Source organism: Cyanistes caeruleus, chromosome 3 (genome assembly GCF_971803275.1).
Source record: "Cyanistes caeruleus chromosome 3, bCyaCae1.hap1.1, whole genome shotgun sequence".
NCBI lineage: Eukaryota > Metazoa > Chordata > Aves > Passeriformes > Paridae > Cyanistes > Cyanistes caeruleus.
In genome coordinates this window covers 29,602,136-29,624,193 of record NC_141703.1, presented here as the reverse complement: position 1 = coordinate 29,624,193, position 22,058 = coordinate 29,602,136, and the positions used below count along the sequence as shown (strand labels likewise).

Sequence of the window (22,058 nt, the reverse complement as noted above, 5' to 3'; positions counted from 1 at the left end):
AGTGGTACCAGGGCTGCATGATCAATGACAAAGGCCAGGGGAAACTTTTTCCTTGGAAAAATCCATCTCTATTAGAATACTATAGACCTTGAAAAATCTTTCTTATTTCTCTCTTAACACAAAGCATGAGATGCCTTTGCTAGCCACAGGAAGGGCACCATGACATGGTAAAACAGGAAGAACATTGCAACCTCAGCAGGTTAGATTCCCACCAGCCAAAGATCATTAGACCTGGCACAGGTTGCCAAAAAACACAGCACACCCAACAACAGCTTCCCCTGCCATCCCACCATTTGCCAATTCCACCAGAGTTCCCTGGGTTGGCCTCAGTAAATGTAGATAGTGAAACTTCTCCTGGCAGGGTCACTTGTGTCTGAAGTTTCCCTACTGTGTCCACTGTCAGTCTGCAAGCAGGGTGCAAAAATTGCACCCAGCAAATGTTTCTTGGCTAATAGAGTTAGGTATTAGGCAAGCAGGGCTAATGTGCTGCTACGCTAAGCACTTCTTGGAGGAAAGTGAACTCAGATGGTGCGGAATTTCTGTTTCCCTATCTCTGCTTTTTATCTCGGGACTTTATCTTCAATGTTATCATTTTTCCTCTTGCATGCTTGAGCTCCTAACTCTTAAGATGTCAGTAACCTCATTCAATCTGGGTTTTCACTTTTTGTATCTTGTATGACTTTAGCTTGCATATTTTTCACAGCCTAGGAGTCTTGCCAACACATTTCAGATTAAGTTCATATGCTCATGCTGTGCCAAAACAGTCATTGAATCACTGATGGCTGAATCTCTGGATCATTGACTCCTAGTGCTGGTAAGGACCTGTGGAGCCAGCTGCACTCATCTTGATACCGATACTGAATTGTTCTTTAACCCTTGGAGTGGCAGCTCCACTAGGTTCCCAGCAAATTTCCAGTGCTTCACTACCTTACCTTGTAAAATATTTTTCTGCTTTCTTAAGTATCCCCTGGTTCAGTTCAAACTCATTACTTATCTCTTTGCTTTGAGAACAGATGATTCCCTTGCGTTCTGTAGTGCTATGCATACTGGCTGCCAATTCACCCCTCAAAGAAATCTCTTGAGGTATTTCTATAAGCTCTTTTTTCCATAAACTTATCAGTAGGATTTCGTTTTCGAAGATGGGCCCAAAGTTATGAGGCATTGATTTTAGTTTCTTTTGAAAGCTGCAGAATGGCTTTTGCTCATCTGGCAAGTATTCTTTTTAGTCAGGAGCTCAGTTTCCCATCTGCACCACAATCTGGGAACAACCTGGGCAAGGGCTCTTCTCAAGAATGGCAACACTATAAGCTCCTCTGATCGAAGTTTCAGTGGACTTTATGACAGAATAACCTTTTCTGTTTCCAGAAAATTGAAGTTAGTTTTACCTGAATATATTTAACCTTTCCCTAGATGAAACTGACATGTTGTGGTTATAGAATATTGACCCCACCACCGAATGCAGATGGTTACTCCAGAATTTTCACCAAAGTCTCTCACATCAGGAAATGAGGAAGACATTGATTCTGATGAAACCTCACGAACTTGAGCAAGGAATAATTTGTGAGCATTTGAAGGTAGGAGTCCGAACTGTTTGACCAAAACCAAAACATTGTGAGATTTCATTTCTTCTGGTTGGTTGACTTCTTTTTTAGCTCTTTTGCATTTTTTTTTTTATTTTGTCATATGGGAAGTACAAACCCCAGATCATTTCAAAGGAAATTCTATACCAAAAACTGGGGAGACCTTGGGTGTGACACAGGTAAGATTTCTGCATACTGGCATATAATTGCTACATCTTTGTGTATTGATGTGGAGTTGTTGCATACTGGCAGTAGAGTCCCAGGAACACTGGGAGGGACAAATAGAATTCATAATTTTGCCAGGGAAGGGACGCAAAAGTTTGAATGACCATAGGATAAAATCTTCTTTCCCTCAGAGACTTAATTTAGCTGTTGGTGCAGATTACTGGTTTTTCAGCACCACCTTTTTCCAGCCTAGCTTCAGTGAAGCAGTTTCCTTAAGTAAAAACTGCTTCTGATTCTCCAGAGACTTTTCAAGCTGTTCTCAGGGACCTGCTGCTTGACTAGACCACGCAAAGCTGTTGTTTTCAAGCAAAATCTGTTTCAAAGTGCCTTCTGCCATCTGAGTGTCCCCTCTCTGTGCTCCCCAGACAGCAGGCTTACTGCACTATAATTGTGCTAAAAAGGAATAATTTGCAATAAAGAAAAATCTAAGCTAGTGGTAAAAGATGCCTGATTAGCTGGAATAATGAGATGCTATCTCTTGTAGGTACTTAAAGTAAATTGCTACAGTAATTTGCATGTTCTGCTCTGTTCAGTGGGAGGTGTCTCAGAATGCATTTGTGTATCTTGCTGCTACAGATATGAACTGCCCAAGCTGCATAAAAAGAGCTCACAGCAATATCTGGTACAAGCTAAGCAGAGAAATCTCTGCAAAAGACCCATCCACAGAGAACAAGCCACTTGTCTGCTTTCTAAATTTTCCAAATGGTAGGTCAAATTTTTATATTGTCATTTAACCAGAAGTAATAGAAGTATTTGATAAGAAAGTTTATTTCAATTCACTTATGTGCTTCATTATCTTGAGAAATAATATTAGATTAAAATAGTGGGTATGCTTCCATGATAGACAAATAGTGTGGGGATGAACATAAAAATTTATCTTGTAGTGAAGTGTACTTAGAAATGGATTTTGCCATCAGTTTCCTGGCGTATATTTTTAATAATTGGTCAAACCCACAGAAAATCTTTACTCTGCAATTGATTTTACAGTGTTTAACATATATATGTATTTTTTTGTTTAAAAATATTTTTTAAGAATAATATGTATATCAGTTCTAGAAATTTCATGCTTTATTACTGAAATTCCTGAATTTCACACATACACCTGTAGCTATTATAATTGTTAACTCTTGTGAATGTGAGTTCTGGAATAAGTTCAGTTTTACTGCTGCAATTTTAACAGGATGTTTTCAGTCAGAATGGATTTTCTGGTTTGATAGAAGAATGAAAATAATTTCCAAAATGTGTATGGGTTGTGTATATATCAGTGAAAAAACCCCACAGAACTGCTTTTTCATGGTATGTTTACATTGTAAAGTCTGTTAAGTTTCTTGGGTAGAAATTGCAATACTATTTCCAGGTTTTGTTACTATGCAAGGTAATGTTTGTCACTTATATAAACAGCATTATAAACATTTTGTTGGAAAATAAATTTTTGGAAAGAAAATCAGGACTATGTTAGTAACACAGTTGCCTTCAGAGAAACAATGAGTTCAGCCCCACAGACCACTGCTTCTGCAATATACACAGTGGGTTCCCCCTTCTCTCACCTTCCTCTGGTAGTGGATCATTAGGAGCTAGGTTTTGACCTACTCAGATAGTTATCCCAAATTTTGAATCCAGTGTTTTTTCAGTACCACACTGAAGTTTTTGTTTACAGAGGCTTACACTCATACCACACAGTCATTCTAAGCTATAGGAAGAAGCTGCCAGGCAGTGTAGAACCAGTCCTTTTCTTGCTCTTTTCTGCTAGACCTGCAACCTCTGTTTCAGTTCATGTTGATATAATTTGCTGCTTTGCTGGTTTACCACTGACTTTGGAAAATGCAAACAAAATCACATTGCTTTTTTCATTGCGTGAGCTCTTTGAATTTTCAGGCAACATTCCTCTTTCAATACAGAATATTGTACATATTCATGCACAAAACCCCCAAACCCTACTTGAACTTCTGCGATACACAGCAACTTAAAAATGGAGGGAAAATCAGTAAGGCAATCATCACATTAGATGGGGAGAATCTCAGCTGGAATACTTTGCATTCTTTTGGTGCAGGCTGGTAGCCCAGTATGTCTAAGGTCTCTCAAAGACATATTTTTTCAATAAACAGAAGGCTAATTGCAAAAACTGGCAAGTATGGAGATAGGAAATTATGAATTTCTTACTCCTGAGTCATTCTGGTGCTTGTTAAAAAAGTTGGTGAGAGCAAGTGTTTGGCTTTTTCCCTTCCTGGAAAAATCTGTATCTCAAAAATGGTGAAAGCAAATCTTGCAACTTTCTGGTAATCACCAGCCTTCCATTTATAGGGCTGCAATAGCATTGGCAATAAGGGACTTGTCAGTGTCTCCAAAAGTGGTATTACTTGTGGTTAAAATCCTAATAAACACTTACAAATAAAATAACAAATGAGAAAAAAAACACCCTCATTTCAGAAAGACTCCAAACAGTCTAGGAAATTATTTTTCTTTAAAAATCAATCAGTTTAGTTTTTGTCATCTTGCTGAGGCGTCACTTATCTAAACAAGATCGCTCTAAAAAATAGAAAGGCAGTTAATATTACAAGGCATACCTTGTTGGAGCAAAATAAGTTGCTGGAATAAAACCAAGCACTTTGTGGGAAAAGGATCCCAGTAGAGAAGGAATATTCTGGATATTTTTGGTCCCAGATAATGTTAGGAATGGCTTCTAGGAACAAGTTTCATGCTCTAAATGATGAATGAAGATGAATGCTTTGCTGTGTTGATGTTGTGGATTTCATTGTGACATTTTGTGACGTATCTTTTTCTCCCACGGGTCTGTCCAGTCCCAGGTCACTCATGAACACCTTGTTCATTCCTTCTAGGACAAAAGTCTTCATGTTAGTGTTGTAAAGTACCCTCTAAAAATCTGTTCACCTGGCCTAAGGTTTCCTTAAAGTAAAGGAAGTCAGTAGATTTGCTCTTGTATGTGGTGTTTTTCTCCAGCAATAATGAAAGCAAATCGATCCTCACACATATATTTCTCCTGACTGGTCACTCACTTCCTGTAAAAGGCATGGCATCAGCTTTGCTGTGACATTAATGCTGAGATGCTGTTTTTTTGATCTTTCCTGTGATTTGTGACTGTCCCTGCATAATGCCTACAATGAAATTCTCACACTTTTTGAACACTATTTTTTTTGTTTTTTTCAGAGTTTAAGAATAACCCTCTGGATATTATTAAACCTCTGAAAGAAGAAACTTTCCATATCAATACAAAGCTGATGATATTTCTGAAAGCTCAGATCTGAGTTTGCTCTGAATTTCAGACCTGGCAAAAACATAGTACTTGATAAGTATTGTCAGTGTTTATTTAGTCTGGAAGTTTTTGGCTCTGAAATAAAAATTCCTTGCAGTAAGTGTGACGACAGTACTTACATTTCTTGCCTGCTTTTCACTACTCCCCTTGTGCTCACTATCTGCAAGTTAAATGATATTTCCTTTCTAACCTGATTTCTCTTGAAAACAATTTGTCTAGTGCCTGTAGGACCCTGTGACTGCTGCTTACTCATACACCACAATAGAACCCACTGCTCTGTGATCTGCTGTGAAGAACTGCATTCAAGGCTTTTTAATGGTGAGTAGAATGCTTACAGCTATGTAGTATAGCTGGATTGCATGCCTGCTGTCTCCTGAGATATTCCTGGATTAGGTCAATTTAATGCCCATGATCAAATGGTCAGTTTTTTCAAATAAAGGGGTTTGCTGGAGAGTTCTTGAGCCACACCACAAGGTGTGAATTACTGCTGGTGCATATCAGCTGGACACAAATGGAAACATCAGTGAGATTCAGGATCTGCCCTGATGCTGTTAGCTAAGTATATATTCTCCTTTACCTACCTTTCCAGACCATTTTGTTAGTTCCCTTTCAAGCTTAGCATTGTTTATGACACTCACCTGGTTTTGATCTTACTGCTAAACATTCACCTAGATAAGCTGTCACTGAAGATAACTCCCATTTCATAAAAAGACAAACGAAGTATTGTGCACCTAAGCAATTGATTGTATGTAAGGATGTAACCTTAGTTCAAAACCAGGGTTTACATTTTCAAATCCAGGATCTGTCCTTTTCTAAGCTGAGGTACAGTTTCTCTGAACTTGACCTTGAAGATAATGCCAATGTACATTTATCTCCCTTAAAAAAAAAACTCAAGCAAATTAAAAGAGGCTTCTGCCTGAGGTGCACCATGACGGAGTGATTCCCTGACTCCCACTAAGCTAAGTTATAACTGTAGTTTCAGTTATGATAGAACAAATAACATCATCTCAAAGCTGCAAACCCACTGCTATGTGCACGCACACATGCTCACTGTACAGAGCAGCTCACATGATGAAGTTTATCAGTGCATATCCTTTTCCATTCAATTTTCTGATGTACATCGATACAGCATTACTAATGCAGAGTATATTCTAAGATATCGATGTTTTTCTTCCTAGTTTAGAAATATGATGGGGAATATAGATTTGATCCTCCTATCTACCTTCCTCTCGGTTTCCATGACATCTGAAATATGTAAGTCACATTTTAAAAATAGTTTCTGATAAGGTTTGTTCTGTAGAAATGTGTAGGCTGTTTCCAAATTGGTGGTTTTATTTTTAAGCCTAAAGTTAGTGAGTTCACCTCAAGCCAGAAATCACAACTTAAAATCAAGCTTTTAATGTATATTAAAATGCATCACTGTCCATTTCTACGGCAGCAAGTCTAGGTTCAACTTCTGCCACTTGAAACCTCTGCAAGCAGAAAGAAAAGGGTCTTGAAAGAATCTGAGAGTGGCACGTCCCAGATGGGCACAAACTCCAGGAGCAAGCTTTAATTGCACTAAGCAATGCACATGCATATGCACCCTGCTGAGTCAGGGGTGTAAATCGGTGCTCCATAGAAAAGCTCTCCAATGTCCCGAATTTGGGGGTGTTAATTGAAAAATGCAGTGTAACAATAATGTTTCCCTGCACAGGGGGGATGTCCAGAACAATAAACTCTTTCTTGATGGGCCAGTGTTACTGACTCAGCTATATACTGCTGCCCAGTGACACAGTGTCACACAGCACTCATGTACTTCTATTCTCTAGCTGACATGCTCATTTGGCTGAAAAATTATGTAAAATATGATCTCTAAATATTTGTCCATATTGTCAATTTTACAATAGGAATGCTAAGATTCAAGCAAATTAAATTTACTAAGATGCCGAATTCTGCTGAAGAGTTTGCCAAGATGATTTTCATGGATGTCATTGAATTTACATGGGGCCTTTCTTTCCTGTCTTCCCTCTCCACACTATTTTTCCTCAAAGGAATCTTTGTATTTCAAATGTGTTCCACCTTTGGCAGGGCAATGCTGCCTTTTCTGTCCCCCCTGATATGTCCCAGTGTCTTTGCAATGCTTGTGGGTGGGAAAACTTAAAATGATGGCATTTGGGTTACTTATACCTGGCTAATTTAGGAGATCCAAATTAATAAGTGAGATGACAATATCAGTGGAGACAGACCACTTCTTTAGAAAGACCCAGAGCAGGTGTTCATCACGTAGAGACTCTCACCTCCTGATTTGTGCACCTACATGTCTAAAGCTACCACTGTAAAGTGTCATTTTTGATAGACACTGTCTGTTTTGGTTAGCTGTTTGGTTATCTACTCTCATTTTCATGTTCCCTTATCTGCTGCAGTTCCTCTGCCAATCTCAATCCTTTTCTTGTCATCACTCTTTCTCATACTCCCATCTTTATCCTCTCAGAATGCAATTTAACTTTCAGATTAATGTTTGTTTTCAGTGCTCAGTACACTATTCAGGTACCTGAGCACTTAAGTATTTGTCAAAATTGCTTAATTCTATTTTCTCTGGACCAATTTCAGTATTCAAAAGTAGAATTATACTCAGTTAAAAAAAAAAATTAAAATTTAGTGTCTTACTCCCAAGTTTCTTATGTGTGACCACATGTGGTTTATTTTTCTAAGCTTCTTATTTGTCTCAAATATTTCTGGTATCTTTTCACCTTCCCACCTTCTCATCAGATTCTTCCTTTCAGGGTATCACATTGCTTTCATTTTTTCCCCACACCATTTTCATGAACTTCATAGAGAAGCTGTTTTTTTGTGTTTTCATTTTATTTTATTTTTCCTAAGGATCTAATCTACAGACTTCCTTCATCTGTGATTATTTTCTTCCAGGGAAAAAAAAAATCAATTTCATTTCTCTGTATTAAAGAGGCAGAAAAAGAAGCACTCATCTGTTGCATAAATAAATATTCATTATACTGATGTAAGGAAAGATAACTACATTAAAGCCAATATTTTTCTTTGTGTTTTAATTTCTGTTTTGAATAAAAACAATATTTTAGGAAAATATTTACATAATAAGCTCACTGTAAGAAAAAACTGTTTTTCAATTAAGTCCTCCTGTTTTTTACTGTGTCTCTGCTTAGAACCTAGGGATTTGTTTATTTGTGCCCCGCACGTTAGTTAATGTTTTCTGGAAGCAAATGATTCCATAACTCAAGGTAAACAATTTTTTTATTGAAAGACAATCTAGTGAAAATAAACCTGCTACGTATCATCACTCAAAAGGCGGGCTCAAGGAGGGTAGAGGGACATGACTGGCATACTGATCCAGGAATACCAAACTCTCTGTCTCAGTGGACAAAGGTTTAATTTATCTGAGATTTTAATCTTTTGTTCGTTTGCAGTTGATCCTATGGAAGGTGAGGCTTTAGTTATAAAATGTCCCAAATGGAATTCATCTGTGAAAATCACTTGGTATCGCATGGATACTCACCAAATAATTCCTGCGGAAGAAGAGGGATCACGAGTATTTTCCGTAGAAAATTTTCTTTGGTTTCTGCCAATTTCTAGAGAGGATTCTGGAAACTACACTTGTGTAACACATTTGTAAGTGCCACATGGAAAGTGGAAGGTGTAAGACTGGCAAGAATATATATTTTGATGATATATTCTAATTATAATTTGTGAAAATGATTACTTTCTTTGTAAGTTTTCACCCTGCAACTGCTATTTTCATGGCAGGTCACTGAAATCCAGCTGTGACTGAAATACAGTAATCATCCACGTTTATAGTATGACACACATTTGTTATAAACATTAATATATTCCATATAAAAATACAATTACTGACATACCTTATTCCATTTTTCAAGTAATCGCACAAAGTCATACAACATGAGTGTGCAAGTGCACTCATACAAGCCAGGAGAATGCTTCCCGAGCCGGATTCATTACGCAAATGACACTCGAAGAGGAAAAATTGCTTGTCCTACCATTGATAACTATAAGAATGCTACTATTGTCCAGTGGTATAAGGTAAATAAAACCCTGATAGTGCCAGTGTAGGTCAGAATACTGAAAAGCTCTTTGAAACCAAACACATTTTTCTTTTCCAGGACTGCAAACCTCTTCAGGGACAGAGATACTTCACGAAAGAAAATTATCTCTTTATTGAGAATCCAAGAACAGAGGATGATGGTTATTATACTTGTAAATTTATTTATACCCATAAAGGAAATGTGTTTAATGTATCAGCAACAAGAATTTTCATCAGTGAGGGTAAGACAGTAATTCTCTAGCTTGTTAAGATAAAAAGACTAATATCAACTAAGAGCAAAAGGAACTCCTTTTGTACATTAAAAGAGTTTTGGATGATTTGTTTTATCAACTCATTTAAGATATAGATTAGCTTTATTAGATTAATTTTGTGGATGGCCATCAAGACCAAGATGATTTGACCAAGATGGGTTCTGGTCTCATTCAGTTTTCTGTTTAAAAGATTCTGATGACTCTGGTTAAATGCTGTGGTTGGTAGAGTTCTCTGGTAGCACATTTCTGAAATGAAGGATCTCCTCAGTGGGATGCCACAATGCTCTGCTTTCTACTTTTTGAGGGCAGCAGATTTCGTGGCTAGCGAGGATTGTCTGGTGATCACTAGATCAGTCATGTCTTGATGGCCTACAGCTTAAATGCCTCTTGGTCCATCTCAACCATTTAACATTTATTTGATAGTAGGACTGGAAAAACTTTTAAATTTGTCTTGAATAAGACAAAATGAACAAGATATATGTAGAAATAGAAAATGGATGGATCTCAGTGGTTGCTATGTCTCTGTGATTTTGAATATAGCCAATATGAGTGAGGTTTGTGGACTTTGGAGTGCCTCTAGGATGCAGTTTCCTCAGCGAGGCTTTGTATTTGGATGGTGATCAGGAAAGGGCATACAGCAATTTGCAGTTTCAGATTGCATCAATTTGCAAAACTTCAAAATGTATCTTCAGTTCTGCAATCAGGTCAGTAGAAAAATAGTCAGAAAGACCTTTTCTTGGGGGGTGATGGAGAGCTTGAGTTTGGTTCACGTGGTTGCTTCGTTGTTGTTTAGTTATTTGTTTGTTTGAAGTAATGTCTATTTGCAGACTGAAAAGCAGGCCTTTTTGCTCTGGAGAGGCACACAGTTTGTGGGCAGAATGCAGGCTTGGAGTGTGGGAGCCTTGGATGCAGTTTTTGCTGCTGTGCCCAGAAATCAGTAGCAGAGCTAGCTCTGATTATTCTGAGCTGGACAGAAAACAGATTTGAGTAAAGAACTAGTTCAGTAGCTGGGAAATGTTGTGCCCTTCTTCCTTTTCTACCTGTTGCTCTACATGATCACGATTATGCTTTACATGATACTTCTCTGCCTAACAATTTTTGTTTGCATGTACTTCCATCAAAACTTCCCTAACTGTTCTGGACTAGTTCTTCCTGGAGGATTACAAAAGAAATTTCTGGGTTTTATTTGACGTAAAGGCATTCCAATTTACAACATTTACAAAAAAACCTTTTTTACATCCAGGCAGATCCTGAAGTTCATCTAATTTTCTTTTGAAATCCTTGCAGAAAGAAGAGATTGCAACACATGTGAAATCTGGGTGGGGTCTGGCACATCCGCTCCAGGTTTTGCTAAATTGAAAGTACTTAATGACAACTCCTTTGAGTTTTTGTCAGACCTTAAAATTAGTATGCTCATGAGTGGAGCTGTTCTGTTTTGTTAATATTAGAGAACTATGATATACATTCCTGTTGCCTTGCAGATTCATGCTAATCCAGAGGACTTTCTGTCTCTGAATGCTGGCAGCTGAGAACTCAGTATAGTCAGATAGCTGGGAAATTACTGGCTCTCTCCTGACTTCTATTTTATCATATTCAGTCAGTCTGGGAAGCAGGGACTGAAATGTGTTCCTACAGTTTTTTTTGGGAAATAAGGGTTTTACAGAGGTGCTGTGAGATGGGAAAGCTTAATGAGGAAAGAGTTAAAAAGCAATATGTTTGCTTGTAGTTCAGATACTGCATAAAAGTACATATTACCTATTTGATATAATAGATGTAATTTCTCAAGTGCCTCTTAAAAAAACCCCCAAAACAGCTGAGAAAACACACAATCCAATAACAGTATTTGCTTTTTTCCCCCCCTTGACAGCTAAAACAGTACTTCAAAACTATTTTTTTTTCCTTACTTTCTATGTACAAAGGTAAAATTAAATAGACGGGGAGAAAATACTGAAAATATTAACGTGTACATACTCCCCAGAGATATTTGGTTGGTGGACTAAAACCAGATGATCCCAATAGGTATGTGAAACACTGTTAGTTTGCAATTCTGTTTTGTGATCATAAAATATTGTACAGTTTACAAACATTATCTTACAAAAAATGCATTTTCACAGCTTGCTAATGTATGCTTTCTTTTCCTCCTTAATTCCTAAAGTGAAATACTCATTTCTACCACCTCAAATCATATTTCCAAAGAATAAAGATGTAGTAGAAGCAGAGCTTGGTGAGTATAAATTTTAATTTGTTGTTAAATTAACATTTTGTAATGTTCTAGCAAACATGAATATCTTCAAGAAAGTGTAATGATGGGACTTTTCATCACAGTTTTGCACCATAACATTTACCAGATTTGCCTCCAGGCCCAGGGATGTGAAGTTAGATATAACTGATGGGTTATTTAGACATTAAGTAAAGTTTAAGAAGATTGAAATAACTTGTTCTACTTTCACCGAGATAAACTAGGATAATTCACAGAGTGAATTATCTCAACTGAAAGGTGACATCTTCCATCCACTTCAAACAGGGCTGTGGCTAAATCCCTCAAAACTGCTTGATGGTACCCCTAAGAGGGAAGGATGGACTATTCTTGTGACCAGAGCTACTCCTTGCTGCCTTCAGTGCCCATGTGGAGACAGTGCCTGTGTCTCTGTTGGGAAATGAAGGAGAGCAAGGAACTGGTTGCTGGCCCTGAGGCTGAGGAGCACTGCCTGTCTCATATCCATGTTGGCTAGCAGTGATCAGACCAGTCTACTTGGAAGGTTCTGGGAGGGCTGAAGGACAGGACCAGGCAGTGAATTTAGACAGGGCTGGTCGGACAGCCCACGATGTAGAGCTTTCTCCTGGCTCCCCTCTGTTCAGGGCTATAGATGTTCTCAGGGATTCAGATTCATTCTGGGTAACTTGTACCATCAAGTGCAAGGTGTTTCTGGTAGGAGTGAGAGCTGTCTGGTGTTTTTCTGTAGTCAGTGGAGAAAGGTGGAGTGCTCCAGCAAGAGACTAAACCCATCTGAAATCTAAACAGGTAATCCAGGATGTCTGTCTGCCAGAGCAAGTGGGATGAAGCTGGGCCAGTGGGAGAAGGGATTGTAACTACCATTTTTCTTCCTCTGTCCTACAGCAAGGCTGCTCTTGTAGCAGATACTGCAGGGGTCCACAGCCCTCTGTGTGCTACATGCTGGGGCTGAACTTACCAGTTGACTTACATTCCCATTCTTTTTTTCCTCTTTCCCCCATTTGCTTTGTTGCTCAGAAATTAGATTGTCTCTGCTCAAGGACAAGCTTTCTCTAGTAAATGGTCAGTGCCTAGTGCTCTGTGGGCTCTGCCTATTGTTCTGGCACTGCTTGCATAGAACAAATTCATTCTACATTGAAAACCCAATTGCTGTGCTGGTTCTATTGTCTCCAGTTCACAAAAATGAAGGGATTTTTCCATGCTCCCTAATACCAATTCATGACTGAACCATAAGATTTGATAACTTATCTAAGACCTGTTTAGATGTGGACTTACATGCAAACAATTTACCATGTTTTAATTATACTTTCTTTTGGTGCAATAGTGACCCTTACTTTGGAATAAATATTTCCTAATGGGAAATATTTAGTAAGTAATTTCCTGTTTTAGTTTTGTTTGGACTGGTTTACTTTACTTTTGTCCAGCTTAAATAAAGTCCAAAATAAAGCACACACAAGTCTTCTGCAAAATATTATATACTGAAATTTAATTAGGTTATTTCTGAGTACATTTGTGTGTCAATCACCATTATCCTTTTTATTTTCCTCACTGGCTGATTACATGTGTCAAACATCACAAGTAAAGGCTACATTGCCTTCATCATAATAAATATAAATAATAATTTATATTTATATAAGTGTATAATAAATAATAATAGAATAAAGAATAATTCTTCTTGTAATCCTTGGTGTGTTATTAGCCCATTTGTTGAAAAGTTAATTTTACTATTTCTTTTGTCTCTTCTATGTATCATTTTGTCAGCAGTTCAGAAAAATATCAAAATTGTTATGACAAAACTCATAAGCTGTATGAAGATTTGTAGAAAAAGATGTTATGAGGAAGATAAAATTAAGCTTTTCATTAAGGAATGTTTACATCTCTCTATCTTCATTAGGTGCTGCTTTGTCTCTGAAATGTCAGGCCCGCCTGGGGATTAAGAAACAGCCACTGTCTGCTGTCAGATGGGATGTGGATAACATCGCAGTGGAAAACCTTGATTTTTCGAGATTTCATGAAGAAACTCATTTGTAAGTGCATATAACACAGAATAATCTTTCTTCTATGTAAACTGTGCCTAACCATTGAAACCAATGTTACCAGCTCCTTCTTTTTCTATTAGTTTTCACGGACATGAGCAAGTATACTATGAGGAGACCACTTTGAATATTACTGAAGTAAAAAAGGAGGATCTGCAGTCAAATTTCACATGTATTGCACTGAACACAATGTACAACACAAGAGTCACGGTGACATTACAACTCAAAGAGCAGCCTGAGGGTAGGATTTTTTTGTTTTGATTCTTTACACTTTGCAATTAATTTGAAATATGTTGGTGAGTTTATTTTATTATTTGTTTCAGATAGTAAAAAAGTTTCAGTTAATAAGAAGCAAAACCAGCTTGCTTTTTCCCTACATGTTCAAACCAGTTGCAAAATTCTTGTGGCTGAGTCCTTGGGGTGGGGGAGAGAGTGGGCTGTTATTCAAACAGTATCAGCAAGAGATGAAACATGCAGAGCGTGACTGTATCAGCCCTGTGATAAGATTATCCTGTTCCTAGGATATTTCTCCACTGTGACAAATCAAACTACTGTTTCTAGTGTAAAACTGTGGCAGAAAGTAGGCAAAATTTAAAAACAAGGGTTTCAGCTCCTGGTTTATTATTTATTCAGCTGTTTATTCATTCCTTACTATATTGCTTCACTGTAGTGCCCTTTTTTGGACTGAATGTTGTAGGAATTGCCTCCTCAAAATCACTTTTTATCTTCTCTGAGTGCCACTGTGTTCCCTCTGTGCCACGCAGAGGTGTGAGTAGCACTTTGAAGGCTTTCCCTTGGTTTTGTTTTTAAATTCTAGTAGTACCTGAAAGAGAAGAAAAATCCAGGGCAGTAAATGGTGGGGACAGGGATAATCCTTAGCTCATACAGGAATGTTCTTTTGTAATAGGGATAGCCAGATCCCTAAGCACTCTTGCCAACACAACTGAATCAGATTCCTGTTGCAGAAAATGCTCTTTTGTCTGTGAAGACTCAAGAAACAGCTGTGATCAATCTTTTTGTTTTTCATCCCTTCAGATATGCTGAACCATTAAGAATCATGGAATCATTGAATGGTTTGGGTTGGAAGGGACCTTAAAGATCATTTAGTTTCAAACCCCCTGCCAAGGGCAGTGACATCTTTCACTAGACCAGGTTGCTCGGAGCTCCATCCAACCTGGCCTCGATCACTTCCAGGGATGGGGCATCCACAGTTTATCTGGGCAACCTGTTCCAGTGCCTCACCACACTCGCAGGAAAGAATCTCTTCCTAATATGTAATCTAAAACTACTCTCTTTTCTCAGGGACTTTGAAAGTAAATGTCAAGACCTTTAACAGAGACTGGTTTTCTAAAAGAGAGTCATGGGTAGAGTAAAATCAAGTGTACTGTGATCACAGGGTGTGCACAGACCCATGTCCTGATGTATTCTTGACTGCTCATGACTTTCTAGAGGATCATGGCTTCAAAGCCTAGACAAATTTCCTTGCTGTAGCCTAGACTAGAAGGGATGCAGGTGAATTGTAAGAGCAGAATAGAACCCAGCAGGAAGATGGCAGGAGATGTTTTGGTTGGATAGGTGAGTTTGAGTGCATCATTGCTGAGGAAGCTGGAAACACACCAGCTCTGCACTGAAGTACCTGAGTGTGGGAGTGCACTTGCAATGAGCGGGAAGGGAACTGAGTACCAGCTCCTGCTCTCTGGTTTATCAATGCAACTCCCTTGTTGGCCCCCTGTTACAGACTAGATGGAGGAGAGCACATTCTGTATTCATCCTATGAATCAGTGAATCTAATTGGGTTATAGACAAATCTTATTTTGTTTTTTATTCATAGGTCTTCAGTAAATCTTTATGAAAGCTCTTGACTGTGACCTTGCTTTCACTGATGCCTCTTTTGTATGGATATCTGTGCCCTTGTCCTTGTTGCTGCTGTTGACAAGGTGTCTGCTTCTGCTCCTCAGCACTGTTGGTGTCAGCTATGCTGTGTCCAGAAGTGGCTGTGCTCTGCTTTAGTTTTCTTTACTCAGTCCTTACAAAGCTCAGCAATATTTATGCTAAAGCAATGCTGCTTGTTTCTCAGAATAATAGAAAAGCTATAGATTTGCTTGTGCCTCTCATCTTGTAAATGTGTAACAAAGATGTGCACACTCCTTTTTTTGTGTTTTGTGTGTTTGTATTCAAACCAGTTTTTAAAAGTTTCAAAATACTTAAACATCATTTTCAGCTGTGTTTTTTAGCATAAGTAGGTCTGGATTAACAAAATTAACATTAATTATATACTGCATAATATGCTTCTAGTTCAGGGGTCTATGTGTTGGCTGTGCCAGCTGGGGAAGGAAAAAGCTTTGTAATTTCTGTTTTGAGCTCCTGAAAACTGTAGCAGAAGTAAGGATATGAGACTAAAGCTTCAGCACACAGGTTAACTTACTTCTCTGTGGCTAACAATATATTCCTCTACTTTGCAGAGGCTCTTCCTAATGTCCTCCTGATCACAGGATCTCTGGTTCTGCTAGGTGCAATAGCAATCTCAGTTATCCTTTACCAGTCTTTCCGAGTTGATATTGTCCTCTTGTATCGGGAGATATTCCAGCCCTACTCAGTCAAGGATGGTAAGTAAGATTTGAGAAAAAAAGTTTAAAAAAAGGGAAAATGACAAATCATAGAGAAAGTAATTTATTTGATCGTTGCTAACTCATGACACCTGAGCCTGATTCTTTTCTCTTGCACCTTTAGTAAAGAGAAGTCATACACAGCTCTGTAAGTGCTTTATATTCCCTTGTTTCCTCAGTTTTGTAGCACTGAATTACATAAAAGAGAGATTCAATCCTGGTTTTGTAGTTTTTCTAGATGAAAGTATTTGCCATAAAATACTGAATGACTTTGAAAATCTGATTTACAGTGCTGTTAACTGTACTTTTTATGTGCTCTCTAATGTAAAGGAACAAACCTGATGACTAACATGTTAAAAGCATATGTTTGAGCAACACAGTTTTTGTAGGCCAAAAAGATACCAGTAGTGTGGAAGGCATTTCTGGAGGAAGATATCCCATCTAAATTCATTGGTTGCTTTCAGCTCAAGATTCAGACATCTGCATTTAGTTGTGTGAAATGAAAGTGCACACGTGCAAGTTTCCATCTTAAATATGAAACCTGGAGGTCTGTGGCTGTGTCCAGCTGTCTAATTTACTGTAAGCAGCTGGTACTGCTGAGGCTGCCTTAGAGCTTAAGTGAGACCTGAACTCCCCTGCAGGGGGCAGCTGAAAGGCAGGCGGTGCCTAATGACATGATGAGGTACATGTTTTTAAGAGACCAAATCCAGCTAAAAGGACAATTTTTAAATTTTTTAATCTGAAGCTGACTCACACCATAATGTCTGCATGGTAGATATCTACAGCCGATCTAGTTACTTATCTTCTCCTTAAAGAGGAAAGAAGTATGCTTTTTTAGGACAGTTTCCACTTAAGTATATTTCATGATGAAATTAATCAGACTCTGGAAATGGACATTGTATTATTATTACAGATTCACAAAATAAACAGATTCACAGAATCAATGAGGACCTCTGTGATCATTGAGTCCGGTCTATGACCAAACACCACCATGTCAGCTAGACCATGGCATTCAGTGCCATTTCCAGCCTTTCCTTAAATACCTCCAGTGATGGTGACTCCAACACCACCCTGGGCAGCCCATTCCAATGCCTAATCATATTTTCTATGAAGAAATTCTTCCTAATGTTGAACCTAAACCTCCCCTGGTCCAGTTTAGCACTGTGCCTCTTTTCCCATTCCTGGTTGTCTGGGAGGAGAGGCTGATCCTCACCTGGCTACTACCTCCTTTTGGGTCATTATGGAGAGAAATAGGGTCAAACCTGAGCCTTCTCTTCTCCAGACTAGATAACCCTGGCTCCCTCAGCTGTTCCTCACAGGATCTATTAGATTGGTTTGAGCAAGAACCTTGGCAACGAAAGAAAGGATGTGGCCATTTCCAACAGAGAGAAAGAAAGAAACATTCATGATTAGAATAAAAACGCTGTAATGGAAAACTTAGTTTAGAGACATGAAACAAGGAATGAAATAAATACTTTGTACTTGGTTCTGATTGTAAGACTGTTTCCTAAGAAATGGGATTTTCCACTCAGGAGTATCATATGCTGTGGGAATGATGAATAAAATCTTCATGATGGAAGAATTTGAATGGAATATCTTGTGCTGAGAGACAAAGCCTGTTAATAGCGAATTTTATCACTGAAATAACAAATGCTGAGTTTCATCGCTGTATCATGATAATATGCATCAATCAATTCAACTCTTACAGCATATACTTCGGAATACAGCCTTCACAATACAAAGGCCAGGTTCTCCAAAGCTACAACACACAGGACAAAAAAATTGAGCGTGGAAAACATCAAACAGTCGTTAGTTTCCAAACATGCATGAGATGATATACATTATACAGATTGGCCAGAGCTTCTTAGATCTATTTCAGTGACTGATATTTTTATTTATCTCCTACTTTTTGCAAAAGACAGCTCTAATTCATGTTAACACAATACTCCTTCCTTTTGTTTTGCCTTATAGATGGAAAGATATACGATGCGTATGTAATCTACCCCAAAACCCACACCAGTGAAGCTAATTTTGTGGAATATTTTGTTTACCAAATTATGCCAGATATTCTAGAAAATAAATGTGGATATAAATTGTGTATTTATGGGAGAGATATATATCCTGGAGAAGGTAAGTTTCAGATCTGATAATTGAATTTGCACTGAATTACTTGTCAAGCTTGAGCAAATTGTGATTCTAGTCCCTTTTAGGTGTATAGAAGGTCACTCTACATTCCTGACCTTGCAGCTCATCTCCTCAGCAGCCATCTGTGTGTTCTTTCAGGCTAGGTGTCACAAGGGCCCTCTGTGCTTTCCTCTGTGCTAGAAAAAGCAAGCTACAAGGAAGGGGCACAGACTTCTTATCATCTTGGAACACACTGGAAACATGAGCCTGAGCGTGACTCTTTTAAGCATACACATGTTCTTTGGAAATTCTAACTCTGTACAGCCATTATCTGGCCAAAGCCACAACCAAACTGTGTGTGAGCTGCCTTGGCTGACTGCAAGGCAAGGAAGAGGAGAAACCCACAAACTCAGCCAAGGAAACACCTTTGCTGTTATCACTCAGGAGTTTTCAACCTTTTATGATGTGTTAGAGTTGTGAGAAGTTCAGCTTCTTTTCACTAACATGTTCTGTTTTCCCTTCACACAATTCCCAGCATTAGTTCAGGGGAGAGTTGATATGCTTTATTCCTGCTTTCTTGTCTTTCAGGATGAAATCTTGTTAATTAATCTGTGCTAATTTCCACATCACTATTGTGTATGGTTGGTTCCACCTAGATGCTACCTGCTCTCCTCCAGAGCTGAGTTGTTTATTTACCTTGTGCTCTGGTTCTGTAGACTCATCTTCTCCCTCTGTCAGTGAGCAGAAGCCTAAGCTGGTGCATTTTCTGTTTCACATTTCTGAAATCATCTGCATTGGGCCAGGTGTCATTCATCTGACCTGAGCTAAGGCTGAGATCTTTGATGCCCTTCTCTTCTGGAAAGTTGTGAAAGGGCTGCCTGGCCTTGGGAAAAATTAAGGTAAAAAAAAAGCTGCAAAAGTTGTTGAGCCAGACCATGCCCAGATCCAGCACAAGGAGCTACAGTAGCTCACAAAACTAACAATGGCAAAAACTTACACCACTTACAGTGGTCTGGCAGCCCCCAGCAAAAGAAAAGAGGGTGGGTACATATGGAGATGGCTGATGCATCTGTAAATCAGCTGGTTTGTTAAATAATTGGTGCATTGAATTTCCCCAGCTGGGCTCCCACTTCCTTTCTTTTGGCCCAGCATCACAATGACTGCAGCATTGAGCAGCTCGACATGGTAGTGGGAAATTCAAACACCTTCAGTTGTGCTGACACACAGATGCCCTGAAAGTCTGGATCTACCCCTTCAGAGTGAAGGCCCACACAATGCACAGATTTGCCTATAATTTAGCACACAGGACAATTAACTGTAGCTAATGCTAACCCCACCTGGAAATAAGCCTCTTAGATGCAAGTCACCCATAAGTCTCCTAATGACTACTTTCCACGGGTAAGTATTGCTAGATCATCTCTAAGGCATTAAACTTGGTACAACACAATTCCTTACATGGAGACTGTTGATCAAACACAATATTGTTACAGTCAGATCTACTGGACTTGACCCGAGGTCACTGGACTAGAAATTCCTAACAATACTTAAAAGCAGTGAAAATAATAATGTTTCAACCAAAAATACCAAATAATTTGAAATGAAAGCTTTGTGCTTTGGGCTTTTTTGCTTTTTTTCTCCACCTGCCCCATCCCCTTTGGTTGGTTCTTGTTTTGTTTTTGCCTTTCTGAGAGGTTTAGGGGATAAAGTCTTTTTTTTAATAAAAAAATAAACTGTGTCAGACTGAAGTGAGATAGAAATTAGGTCTGGTTACTAAGCAATAAAAATGGACTTTCCAATCTCAAAAGAATTTTAAAAGAAATATCAGTGCCTCATTTTCTTGTACATTGCCAGATGCAGCCAGTGCGATTGAGCAGAAGATGCAGAAGAGCAGACGGCTGATCATCCTGCTAACACACCAGCTGATTAATTCTAAAGAAGATGCTTATGATCAACACATCGCTTTATACAACGCCCTCATTCAAAATGACACCAAGGTGATCCTTCTGGAAATGGAGACAATTGGGACTTATGAGAAGTTTCAGGAATCCCTTAGGTTTATTATTAAGCATCAAGGTACCATCAAATGGAAAGAGGAGCACACGGTGCACCCACAGTCACCCAGTTCTAAGTTCTGGAAGCAGGTGAGGTACCATATGCCACTGACACGCAGGCCCTCACACTCGGCTAACACCAGGTGAACAGTCCTGGAAAACAGTGCTGCAGCATCACTACAAGCCCACAGCTGTTTTTCCTTTCAGAAGGTACATGACTGCACAGTCTGGAGGTCTGGCTCTGTTTTTTGAACATTTTTTAGTCCTTCGATTGAGTAATGATGGGGTAAATTGATGCAAGAGGTCTAGGAACATTTTATAGGTATGAGAGATCTGTAAAGAAATAATTCTAGATTGTGTGGAGAATTTTGCATGCCACAGAAAGCCAAACATATCTGTACTCTTTCTATACATAGTTATATATTTATCTATATCTATATATAATATATATAACAGAAAGTTATGATTGTGACTAACTGAATGCCTTGCAGGTTTACTTCATCTTCCTATATCAGTTGATAAAATATAAATGCCTTCTGTATTATTTGACTAGAAAGTATAATGTGTATTTTGCAACTAGAAAGTATTTTTAAAGAAATCTTTTGTTAACTTTTTTTTTTTCTGACACTTATTCCTTTTTGATTTAATAGTGATACTGACAAGATGAAATTTCATTTTTCCTTAGTATGGAAAAATACTAAATAAATAAAAATCCCTCACTAGAGGGTCTTTTGAGACTGATGTGAATATAGCAGTAAAAAAATGCAGTGTTAAAGGAAATAAATACATTGATATATCTCCATGTCTATATCTATATATAAATATAACATAAATTGTTACAGGAAATAAATGAATTGATATATACAGACATATATATATATACAAAACATGCATTTTTAAATGCACTAATACATGTAAAGGTATGTATTTATGTACATGTATGTATGTATTTTTAAATGCACTAATACATGCACTTTAAAATATTTTATATATCTATTAAAATGAATCTCACACAAAGGGGAAATTTTAAATCTTTCAGGTACAATAATCATGGTGTTACTGTAATTATTATCTCCAGATAGAAATAACATATCAAAATTTAGGATCTTCTTTTGATACACTGTCAGCATTTCTTTAAGCTACTGAAAAAATAGACTGCTTTTTTATAACAGGAATTATCCACCTTTTTCTATGCTTTGGCCTCATATGTAGTTATACTTTCTGATAGGAAATAGCCTAGATGCAAAGGCCAGAGCCAAATCTCCTCCTAGTTCAGGGGAACAGGAACAAGATGTATTCTAGTACAGGTTTCCCTGAAAATTTTAATATTTTTAAATTTTCAAACCCAGAAAATTCTTACTGTCAGAGAAGGCTTAGTTTTCAGCTTCAGACTTGCTACAGAATGGACTTAAAAAGTGAAAATTGGATGCAGAACACTTACTGTTCCAGGATGCAAACAGGCAAGTTCTTTCCTTTTAATGTAAGTTTTTATTGAATATGGATCTTCAGACTTACAGATAGGTATTTGGAGTAGAAAAAATGTGCATAAAATGTATGTATAGTTATTTCTCAGCATTCAATTAAAAGATCTATGGCAAACCAGACA

General features: G+C 38.1%; 1 protein-coding gene across 15 annotated transcripts; it reads left to right on the top strand.

Annotated features, from left to right (window-relative positions):
* Positions 1-1,410: 1,410 nt before the first annotated feature.
* IL1RL1 (interleukin 1 receptor like 1) lies at positions 1,411-22,054 on the top strand. Of its 15 annotated transcripts, XM_023917996.2 has the most exons (15): positions 1,411-1,574; positions 2,382-2,510; positions 2,986-3,101; positions 4,971-5,172; positions 5,296-5,394; positions 6,255-6,330; positions 8,499-8,700; positions 8,967-9,129; positions 9,210-9,372; positions 11,558-11,626; positions 13,530-13,662; positions 13,755-13,912; positions 16,134-16,277; positions 18,249-18,407; positions 20,253-22,054. In XM_023917996.2, the coding sequence occupies exons 5-15, from the start codon at positions 5,392-5,394 to the stop codon at positions 20,597-20,599; spliced, it is 1,617 nt and encodes a 538-aa protein (XP_023773764.1). In that variant the 5' UTR covers positions 1,411-1,574; positions 2,382-2,510; positions 2,986-3,101; positions 4,971-5,172; positions 5,296-5,391; the 3' UTR covers positions 20,600-22,054. The 15 variants fall into 15 exon arrangements, with proteins under 15 accessions (XP_023773764.1, XP_023773753.1, XP_086736535.1 ...); XM_023917985.2 differs by lacking the exon at positions 2,986-3,101; XM_086880409.1 differs by lacking the exon at positions 1,411-1,574 and having other exon boundaries at positions 2,352-2,510.
* The last annotated feature ends 4 nt before the right edge of the window (positions 22,055-22,058 follow it).